The sequence below is a fragment of the Candoia aspera genome, chromosome 4 (genome assembly GCF_035149785.1).
Source record: "Candoia aspera isolate rCanAsp1 chromosome 4, rCanAsp1.hap2, whole genome shotgun sequence".
In the NCBI taxonomy this organism is placed as follows: Eukaryota; Metazoa; Chordata; class Lepidosauria; order Squamata; family Boidae; genus Candoia; species Candoia aspera.
In genome coordinates this window covers 109,978,599-109,990,289 of record NC_086156.1, presented here as the reverse complement: position 1 = coordinate 109,990,289, position 11,691 = coordinate 109,978,599, and the positions used below count along the sequence as shown (strand labels likewise).

Sequence of the window (11,691 nt, the reverse complement as noted above, 5' to 3'; positions counted from 1 at the left end):
AAATTAAGAACCCTCGCCTCAAAATGAAACACCTCCCCCCACCCAGCTGTTTCAACCACCCCGCTCCCAGGTGCCAGTAACCGTCTTCAACCATCCTGGGAAAGCAACCTTGAACCTTTGAGAAAACCCAAACACATTCCATTCCCTCAGCCCAGAGATAACAGTCCGGGCAATGGAAACCTCCTCCCTGTAAATCAAACACGCAATCAGTAAATGACATGTGAAGTGTTACGATGTACCAGGCACATTGAAACAGGGAACATGACACCAGGTCTCTACACTGTTGGAATACAAAGCACTTAAGCCGGCTCCCTACAACAACCTGGGCTGATTGTAGCTCATGTTCCCACACAAGTACTTAACAAAGATCTCCAGCAAGGAATGAGCCAACTGGAAATCATGAGGCCGCAAGAAACAAAAATCCCAGATCTGTCACTCATAGAAATAATACAGGAAGTGTCCTACGCTATGCAAAACAGCACAAGCCATGCTTCAGTTTCATACAGAAACAGAGAAGAGGGCAATGCCCAACATGAAGTCGACGGTGGGTGCAGTGGTCTACATTGGGAATATATTGGAAGTTGTGATGAAATCATAAGATGTTCTATATTTTTCTACGTATTAGTTGCTCTCTCGTATTACACTCTGGCCTAATTACAATAATATAACATTTAGGGGCGAAGATGCATCCCAGTAAGCCAGCACTGGAAGACAGGATAGAAAAGATTTCCACCACCACCATGTACTTCCCCTTGGTGCTCAGGTAGGTGGGCACAAAGGTCAGCCAAACACTGCAGAACACCAACATGCTGAAAGTGATGAACTTGGCTTCGTTGAAACTGTCCGGCAACTTCCTGGCTAGGAAGGCCACAGTGAAGCTGAGAAGGGCCAAGAAGCCCAGGTAGCCCAAGACACAGTAAAACATGGTGGCGGAGCCTTCGTGACATTCCACTATGATTTCCCCAGGCAGGGTTTGTGTGTCCAGATTTGGGAAGGGAGGAGACGAACCCAGCCAAAACACACAAATGCCTGCTTGAAGGAGGGATCCACCCCAGACAATAGCATAGGCCAACTTTTGCCCCACCCATTTGTGGAAAATGTTTCCCGGTTTAGAAGCAAGGAATGCCACGATGACTGTGGTGGTTTTGGCCAGAACAGAGGAAACGGCAACAGAGAAGATGATGCCAAATGCCGTTTGTCGGAGGAGGCAGGTGGCCTTGTTGGGCTGTCCGATGAAGAGAAGAGAGCAGAGGAAGCAGAGAAAGAGGGAGATGAGGAGGAGGTAGGTGAGGCTGCGATTGTTGGCTTTGACGATGGGAGTGTCCCGCTGCTCAATGAAGATTGTGAGCACGAAAGCCGTCACCAGGGAAAAAAGAAGAGCCAGAGAAACCAGAGTGTTGCCCAGCGGCTCTTCGAAGGAGAGGAAGTTCATTGTCTTTGGAATGCACTCGTCTTGAGCTTGGTTTGGAAAGTGATCCTCTGAACAGCCGTCACAATGCTCCATGTCTGAAAAGAAGGAAAAAGCTTCCGAACAGAATCAAATTTTCCCCAAGTTTCAGAATTGCATTTTGGAACTCCCTGCAACGTCTTTCCTAAAACCTTTTGTAACTCTCTGTCCAATATACATGTAAAAAATGTGCAGGAAAAAAAAATCTAGATTATCCTATAATTAAAGCTTCTTGGCCTGTTGGAGAGCACTAGGTTTAGTGGCATTACTGAGCAAGGGAATAGCATGGCTCACCTTCCCAATGGTGGGAAGCAGAAAGGAGAGGCTTGAAGGTTTCGATCCCGGAAAACAGGCAGCGGCACTAAAGGATAGGAGAATGACGTTTTAAGGCATGTGGACTCTGGGATTCTCTGTCCCAGAATTCTCCATCCAGCCAAGCTTCGTAGAGCAGCAAAATAAACACTGGTTTATGCAATCTTGATTTTGGATCCTTTCATTTCTGTTGGATGGCCCGGGTGCAACACAGACATTTTGCTCTGATGATCGTTAAAAATGACTTTGGTATAATTCTTCCACCATAACCAATTGATACATCTTTCCTTCAAGAATCTTGATTTAATTCTGTTATAATTTGGGGGCCAACCAAGAGACACAACACTGACTCACAGAGCGAGACGCTATTTTGCAGGTCATTGGATTATCCATAATTCCTGCATTCTGTTTCAGTGTCTTCAAAAGGAGAGAGAGCCTGACATCTTACAATTGGTAACACTGAAAACTAGAGGGAAAATTAAATAGAGGAACTGTCTGCTAGCTCCTATTTCCTGGAAATCAGGATGGCTGGAGGGGAGCATCACTGAGAGACGTTCCTTTGCTTTTAATGCTTTGCAGCCATCAAAATAGACACCTTCAGAGTTTGATTTAGCTATCCAAGCTCTGACATGGTGGAAAAGCCCCCTTGAGGTGCGTCAGTAAAGCAAGCGGTTATATTGAAGAGCTTCTGGTTAGCTGGATACAGGCTGCAGAAATGTAATTTCAGACCTAGTTCCATTTGGATGCTATGAATCTTACCCATTTGTCTTGATATCATCTTCTCTGGACACGGAGCACAAGCGTAGCAGCAAAATTTCTGCCCTTCGATCTTGTTCTTTCTGCTTCCAAGAGGACAAGGTTCATTGCATAACGAGAGAGGTGGTAGCTATCCAAAAATAAAGAAAGCGGTCAGTATTAAGCAAACCTTTTGTTTTTGTTTTGTTCTTGTCTTACAGCCAAGGAATAAGGAGGAGGGTGGAGATAGGGCCGGGATGCAGAGTTGCTTCAGCCTGCTTTTGAGCAATGTCTTGTGGAAATGCCCCATAATGTTGCCAAGGCAGGAACATAACTGAAGTTGTATTTCATTCATTTTTAATTGAGTTGAAGTTCAATTCAAGGTGCTGGTTCCTGCCTATAAAGCCCTCCGTGTCATAGGGCCTGGTTACTAGAGGCACTGCCTGTCCCCCATAGTGTCTGCCCGGCTGGTTCAATTTGGCAGGGTTGGCGCTCTCCGGGTTCCATCGATTAAGGAATGCCATGGATTGGGACCCCGGAAGCCTGCCTTCTCTGTAGCAGCACCTGCCGTCTGGAATGAGGTTCCTCCTGAATTCAAATGGCCCCACCCTATTGGTGTTTCCAAGGGCCCTGAGGATACGCTGTTTGCCCAGGCCTTTGGCGAAGATGATTGATGCCCCTTTCTTTCTTTCCCTTGTTCCCATCCAGGTCATTTCCTCCACCATCTCTGCTCTTTGTTTGGTGCCTGTTTTGTGTTTTTGTATTGTTCCTTGTTTTTAAATACTTTTTTAAGGGTTTGTAAAATGCCCAGAGTCACTAGGAGTTAGGTGCCATATAAATTTAATTTGTGGTTCGTCTTGTTCTTGTTCTTGTTCTTCTTCTTATTTTGAATTTAGTGGCAATTCATGGAAGGAATCCAAAAGTTTGAGGATCTGAATAGAACATGGAGGCTGAAGTGGTTATTGTTTGAGACTTTGCCTCCCCCAGCCTGAAATGTATCACTGAACTGTGGTTGCATTTGAGTTCCTTCTGGAGAATGAAGGACTAGATATCAGTACTTCCTTCAGCTGGGCAGCCCCACACCTGGGCGTGGCACCGCAGTCCCCACATTCAGTGAGAGGAAAATAAATTTCCTTGCACAGGTTGGGAACTCTATTCTCAAACATTAGAATATCCATCATGAATCGGCCCAATAATACAACTGTTTTTGCCCACCTTTGACAGCAGTGGACTGAAATGTACTTGGGGATATGAGCTAGTTGCTAGCAACAGGCCAAAGGAAAGGCTATGGGTGTGAAAAGGAGTGCATGTGACATTGGTTCTTTTAGCCCATGTTATTGTTATGGTACCTGAGTGAATTCGTGGTGCCAGTGGATTCTGTCTCCATTAATGATCAAGGTTTTTCCTGCAGGAGCTTTTGGATCCATTTGTCCAACTAGGACGGTGATGTAGGAGTTATTTGGAAAAGTGACCAGGTTTACGATGTCAAATCCGGCTTCTAATACTCCATCTTCGTTTAATTTAATTTCATCTCCTGCAGTGTTGTTGAAGGACATTCTCTGCAGAAATGGATGGAGCTTCCAGAAGAAAGAGCATAAGGGTTAAAGAGAAAGGGACGTGCTTCCTACTGGCCTCAAACCACACTCCTTTTTAGATGGGGAGCATTTCTTCACCAGGAATGAAACAGTATGGAGGATGGCAGCAATTAAAGGGTTATGATTGGACCGTATTCCAGATTAGATAGTAAAATCTTTTCAGTGATTGTCTTTGGTGACATTGGAGAGAAGAAGTTGGAAAAGAGCAAGAAGAAGCAATGGGAAGGAAATCTAGTTGAGAGGGCCAGAAAGGGAGTAGAGGTTTAAAGACCAGTTGTTTTGTTGTAGAAAGAGGGATGTGTAGGAAAAGGACAATATCTTAAGTGGGTCAACATTTGTAATGTATGAATGGTGGACTCAAGTGAACAACAGTGAGGTTTAGGTAGGTGAGATGATCTCTTGACCAATTAAGTCCGGCCACTCTGTTGTAATCCTGGAGAATATCTCAGAAGAGCACTGGGAAAGAAGAAATCTTACCTGCCAGGCTTCTAGATTCTTTGGCTGCCCTTGATCCCTGTCCTTTAGGATGTTCCGATCAGTCCTAAATGTGTGAGCAACATGTAAAGCTTGAGCCACAGCATAGACGGCATTATAGATACTGTAACTATGGCCGAGCGTGCTGGTTTCAAAGAAAGTTGCAGGCAGGTCCTCCAGCCTTTCCTCTCCAGTACATTCTTCATCTTCATCTTCATCTTCATCTTCATCATCTTCAGGAACATCACTCTTTGGTATTGAGCAGACAAAAGCTTGCTTCCAGACATCTCTAATAAAGCCATCTTGATTTGCCCCAGAAGGGGTGACAGCCCGTAGAAATTGCTGGAAACCTGGAATTTGTTTTGTGCTAATTGAGAAGGAAATAGCCCCATGGAACATTTGCATATCCAGAGCCCTTTGTAAGGAATGTAATGTGAAATCATTTTGGGCCAATGTAATCCACACTTTTCTTGCTGAAATTTTCTGTGAAGAGTCAGATGTTATTAGAGGAATAACTGTGGTCACTAGTAGAGTAGAGGCCAGCCACATGAAGACTATATTTTCTCGATATATAATAACCGCATTTGCTGTTTTCTCTGTGAACAAGGTAATGTGACTCAGAGTTCGTTGAATCATGTCAAATGGCTCATAGAAATGGAAATTTCTGTCAACCCTTTCAGTGAATTCGGAGCAGATTTTATTTTGCGAGATCATGGGTTCCAGAGTTTGTATGAAATGTTCTCCATGTTTGTCATCTACAGTGACAAGTCCTACCCATTTCCATCCAAAGTACAGAAGAAGCTGGACTAAACCCTCATACTGAAGAGCTTCACCAGGGGCCATGCGATAAAAAGGAGGGGAATGCGATTCATCCGTCACTGACAATTCAAATGAGCCATATGCAACCTAAAGGAAAGAAAGGAGGAATAAGAGAAAGAGAAAGATAAAGAGAGAGAAAGCATGGGTGGACTCATTCTATTTTGACTGATGTGAACTATTTTAGAAACTTATTTCTCAAAGTATGGATGTTTAATATATTGATTTGGTTTAGATATCTCCCCAATAGTGAGATACCTTTTTTGAATCCTATCATCCATCCATCAATATCTCTATCTATCTATCTATCTATCTATCTATCTATCTATCTATCTATCTATCTATCTATCAATCATCTATCAATGTTAGCTAGCATAATTACAAAGATTTTAAAAAAACTATGCTCTAAAATACTGTATGTGTGGATTCATCCTGAAAGCAGCCATATACTCACGTGAAACTTTTTATTAATCAAACTCCACACCTTACTCTGTTTCTTATAAAATTCTACCTCTCTTTACTGATAAAGCATCAAGTTGCTCCTTGAAGGGGAAATCAAGAGCAGATAATCTGTGTGATAGTGATAATTCCTACCATCTTTATCTACAGACCCAACCTGTGGAATCTTGAAAAGCTGCAAAATTTCTGCCATGCGTATGGAGGTTTCAGGGCTCAGTCCTCCAATGATTCCCATCATTCCCTTTTCAGTCCCACAAATATAGTTGGGGACAATTTTGTGCAATTTAAAAAGCAGGTCCAGAGTGGTGCGATAGGTCATTCGTGAATCGGAGTAGCTGTCATAGATGTGGAAGCCAAAAGTGATGTTGGGCAAGATCTGAGGATCCTTGTTGATCTCCTTAACGGCAAACACTAAAGCCAAGATGTGTTGGTAGAACTTTGTCACCACACTGCAAATAAAGTGACGTGCTTCAAAATCGAATTGTGCTATGGGTTATGCTACTAGGGACGAGATATCAGGGGGGAAAAGAGTCACAAGAAAGACACATTGAAAACAAGGTAAATATGCTTTGATTTTGCTTTCCTAGACTGCCCTTGTGTTGTGCATATTAGCAACATTGCTGAAGTTCCGCAGTTTGTTTTTTATGATTTCAAGTTTAAAACATTCACCTTATAATGAAAATTAACTCCTGCACAATCATCCCGAGGCCCTTCAGTGTTGCAAAAGCTAAGCATTTTCCTGTTTGCTCCTTTCCGATGTACTTTAGAAAGAATCTGAGCTGGGTGGAGCTAATTTGTGACTAAATATGAGGGGGGATCTCAGTGATGAGGAAGGCAGAGCTAAACAAGGTAGCCATAAAGTTAGAAATTGGTTTTCCTCCCACAGTCAGCTGTTTGTGCTCTAAGGGCTGAAGAGAAGGTTGTGAGTAGAAAAGCCCACACTTCTACTCTTCCTGTGAACTTTTGTGTTTCCACTTTGTATTGCTGTTTCAAAGATTGTAAGATGCCCTGTGGTCTCTTTGAAATAGGACAGGTGGACCTCAGAAGTCTAATAAGCAAGTGCAAAAATAGAGACATGGCATTCATAATTAATGCCTCCCCAGGTTTTTGGAAATTACTTTTCATTCTACAGTCAATGAATTGCTGGTTGTAAGAAGAGACTGAGGGTAGAAAAGAGAATATATTGAACATTATTGTGCCTTTTAGGTTATGGTGAATTAGGGCTGGTGCTTCTTTCTCCAAGTAGGAACAGGGTTCATTTCTCAACAGAATATCTGCTTGCCCTGGTCTATTGGCTTTTGGTGAAATCAGAGAATAGGATGTTGAATTAACCGATCATTTATATTAATCAAGCTGCTAAAATGGATATGCCCTCGATACAGTACATTTATATTTTTTCACAGATGATGATGGCACATCTCTGTTTTACAGGGATGGAAAGAACAGAGCATGATTCGATTAAGATCAGGTTGGGGTGATTTCTTACAATGGGAGGTCAACCGATTCCTCAGAAGGATGTTTACTGAAGGTCACTTTGGGGAACAAGTAATGGACATGAGACATCAATCCACCAATGAGAAGTTCTCCCTCCTGGTACCATTCCTGAGGAATTTGAATGGCTTCATCTCCAGTGCACTTAAGAGTTTGTACCTTCATGGCCACTTCTGGAAGCAGGAATATGGCAACAACGCCCAGCATCCTATAAGGAAGCATCCCTGTGCAATTGGCCTCTCCTGTATTGCTGTTTCCAGCAGCCTTGATTCAAAGAGGGTACTAGAGACAGCAGAACAATGGCCCCCTAAGCTGAGATCTGTCTTAAGAATAAGTCATGGCTCAAGAATGGATCTGATCCCTTGCTTTCAGCCTCACCTATGTCTGGATGCTGAGATTCCTGTCCCCTGTGAAGGGACAGAGTTGCTCTTGACTCTAACACCTAATTATTAGACTCTTTCTTCACTTGCAATTTCAGGAAGCAGCAGAAGACCTTGGGCACCACAATATTTTCTCTTGGTCACCCAGCCCTGAGGTCTGAGCAGAGATTGAGTGGTCTTCTACAATTCCTCCAACAAGGTTGTCCTCTTGAGCTGACAGCACCAATGAGCTAGCACTGTGAAGCACGAGTGAAGGTGTACATCTTGCATGTGTGGGATGATGCAGCTAGTCCCACTTATTGAAATCTGGGAGAATCTGTGGAATTGACTAGGTGTTGGCTGATGAGCAGTCTGAAAACATTAGGATGACACCCACAAGGACTGTATATTTAGTGCTATAGTTGCAAAATGCTGAGAACCCAATTTATGTCCGCAGTTCTCTTATTGACCCTGCAATGGCTGGGGAACACTGCAACGAGTTTTGAGGAATGTCCCTCAGCTGGGCATGATATATTGGAGGTTTATATCTATTCTGGAACCCTTGAACTGCCTTCAGGAGGGAGTATCTCGAGAGCCACTGGAGGACTGTCCTGGTGACTTAATTATAGTGCCTGTGATAACTACAGAGATGGTAACTTTGCTGGTAGAAATGCTGAAGCAAACATGTTTGTGAAATGCCACAGGAACTTTTTGCCACTTGGTTTTCTGGGTAGAGGAAGTGAGCTGGAGGCCTATGATTTGGCCGAGTGGCCTGTTGGATGGAATCAAAGAGAAAGAGCAGGGAGATAAAACTTTTCTGTCCCTAGTCCACATAGAGTGGCAGTCAGAATTAGTCTGGGAACCGTTAGGAACCCAACCTGTTTATGGAATTGTTTTTAATGCCTCTTAATTCTCCCTTTGTGTTGTTTGGACAGGAGATGCCATGAGAATGAAAAGATGCATCAAGGCAGGGAGTCATAATACTGCTAAACTGAGCATTCCATTTTTAGGGAGGGGACATGTGCATCACTGTATGATGGGCATCCCAAGTTCTTGCCAAGAGAAGATGTAAGTGTATGTAGAGGGAGTCTAGATGCATCTCCTCCAAACTGCTAAGGGGTCAAAGGGCTTCATTCAGAAGAGAGTCTGTGGAACAAGGCAGAAGCTTCTGCAACTTCTCAGGAGTCAGCTTATGGGGGTGGAAGAGCGATCTTCCTCTCCTTTTCTTGGGATGCACCTTTATCATTCAGAATGGAAATACAGAGGGACGGCCCAAGCAATGCCTGTATATTGAAATGGTTCTGGGAAGGTGCTGATGGCTGTTACTGCAAAACACTGCAACAATGTGACATCACATGCAGGGCAATGGATTAATGCTGCATTAAAACTGTTTGGAAAGTTCCTAGCTAGATAGGCCAACATGAAGCTGAGAATGTCCAGGAAGCCTGCATAGTGGAAGACACAGTGAATCAGGGCCACTGAATATTCATTGCATCCTGTAATGATTTCCCCACACAGTGTGTGCAGTCCAACGATGAATACGAGAGTCTAGGATTTCTTTAACTTCAAAATGTTGCTGGCCATCAATCATGATAGGCGTTGGGATTGGTGAGGGTTGTTGCCACTTTGAAGATTCTCTAGCTGGATTCAACAAGCTGCAGTGGAAAACAGGGTGGATCCTTTTTAGAGTTGGAGGAAGATTGAGTGTACAGTAACTGGGTTGATGATTTTAGTAACTGGAAAAGGTCCAATAGACTTGGGGCCCAGTTTCTTGGAGGGTTGTTGAGATTTTAAAAATTTAGTGGAAAGGTAGACCTTTCCCCCAACTTTCATGTCCCATTTGGGGCACCCAGGGAGCTCTGGAATAGGAATGAAGTCCTGTCCTGAAACTTCGTGAAAGGGGATGAACCCAGCGCTCTGATGCACTGTGTTGTAGGCTACCTCTGCACAGGGCAGGAGATGCACCCAATTGTCCTGCTGGAAGTTAATGTAACAACAGAGGGATTGCTCTAGAGTAGACTGAACCCGTTCCGTGGCTCCATCCGTTTCCAGATGGGTTGACGAGCTTAGGGATTGCTCTACCCCAATAAGTTTTAAAAATGTGCGCCAAAATTTGGAATTGAATTTACTCTGCACTCAGAAATTACGCGGCCAGGACAGCCGTGCAATTGGTAGACATGCTGGAGAAAGAGTTTAGACAGTTGCTGGTCTGTGGGGATGTTAGCGCAAGGAATGAAATGGGCTTGTTTAGAAAACAAGTCAATGAAAGTCCAAGTTACAGTTTTGTTTTTACTTTCCAGTAAGTCCACAATGAAGTCCATGGCTATTTCTTTCCATGGGGCTTTAGAGGAGGCTACGGGTTGCAACAGTCCCTGTGACTTTCCCCCTTTCCGTTTAGCTTGGGCGCACACATGACAAGAATCAATATATGCTTGAATGTCAGCTCTCAATGACGGCTACCAAAATTGCCGTCTGATCCAATGGAGCGTTTTGGTGAACACAAAATGCCCAGAGGACTTGTTGTGGTGTGAGCGCTGTAGAACTTTTTTCTTTAAAGATTCTGGGACGTAGATTTTATTATTACAATACCAGATGTTGTCTATTTCAGTTAACTGGGCTTTGTTACTTTGTCGCCAGGGATCGTTAGGCAATGCCCAGAGCAGTTCCTCTTTCAGGTCTGTCTACACTTTGACTTTCTGGGCTGCCACTTGTTTGCGCATTATGCAAGCTAGACCAAGCTGCTTTTGAGAAAACACAGTGTCTACTACCTCTGCTTGTTTGCTGTCATGTTGGGGTAAATGAGAAAGTGCATCTGCCAGAAAATTCCTCTTCCCAGGGAGGAAATTGAGGGTAAAATTGAAACAGCTGAAATACTGAGCCCAATCGATTTATTTGTCATTTAACTTTCTAGGGGTTCACAAAGCCTACAAATTCTTGTGGTCCATCCAGACCTCAAAAGGCTGGATGGAGCTGTCAGCACAATGGCACAGTCAGTTTTTCTATGAGGAGGCAAGAGATCGCACTCTTTCTCATCGAAGACAACAAAAAAAGGTTGCATGTTCAGGTGGAATGCCAGATTGTGGGAAAATGTCAGGTGAGGGTGAGCGGTTAAGAAGGGTTCCAGCCACCTCCCCCCTCTGTCGGAGTAGAGAAAAGATGTTGCCAACTCCTTTGTTAAACAATAAAGCACCTGAGTCCCAATCGATCTGTGGCTATCTGCTTTTTAGGCACGGAGTCCCAGTATGATAGAGTAGTTGGCAATAGGGTCTACAATGAACTGCCAGGTTTTTGTATGCCCTCCCAACCTCATGGTTAAAGTCTCTGTCTGGAATTCCATGGGACCCCCGTGGGCAATGGGATTTCTAAGTCTCTTGGTTTTTAGGCTCGGAGTGTCAATGAGGGCAGGGTGTATTAAACATTTGGTGTACCCAGAGTCCAGGTCTAGCCTGGGACTTTCCATGTTTAGGCATGGTTTGTCAACTCTCAGCTGATTGCTTGCTCAGGAAGAGTTTTCGAATTACGGATTCGCAGCTTAATGTCAGCACCTGATCATTCGAGCATTCACACATACACAGTCAAGAAGCTGGATCTCTTTGAACTGTTTTAATGAAGCGTAATGAAGGGTATAGAAGGCAAGCTGTGAATAAAGATTTCCCACTCAAACCGAATTTAAAACTACATTCTCTTAGCTAGTCCCCTTTCCCATGAAGCATGCCACTCCCTCTCCCATCCGGATGGTATTCCTGTCATATCTCAACCCTGCGTCCTTGATGTGCTTCATAGCCATAACAACCCAGTTTACACTCTAACTTCACACACACCCACCCCAATCTGGCAACAGGAGAGAATGAAATGATGGGGGATGCCCTGGTAAGGGTTTCTGTGAATCCTTTGATTGGGGGATCTGAGAGGAGCCTTCTAATAAATGCCATTAGTGCGTTAGGGCAGTTTTTACTGCAAAGGCTTCCTTTTCCCCTATGTGCCAGTTCCCTTGTGGCTCGGT

General features: G+C 43.9%; 1 protein-coding gene across 1 annotated transcript; it reads right to left on the bottom strand.

Moving 5' to 3' along the window:
• Positions 1 to 604: 604 nt before the first annotated feature.
• LOC134497048 (vomeronasal type-2 receptor 26-like) lies at positions 605 to 5,406 on the bottom strand. Its single transcript, XM_063302763.1, has 4 exons — positions 4,567 to 5,406; positions 3,844 to 4,071; positions 2,519 to 2,645; positions 605 to 1,506 (listed from the first exon to the last, which is right to left on the bottom strand). The coding sequence occupies exons 1-4, from the start codon at positions 5,404 to 5,406 to the stop codon at positions 605 to 607; spliced, it is 2,097 nt and encodes a 698-aa protein (XP_063158833.1).
• Between the last annotated feature and the right edge of the window lie 6,285 nt (positions 5,407 to 11,691).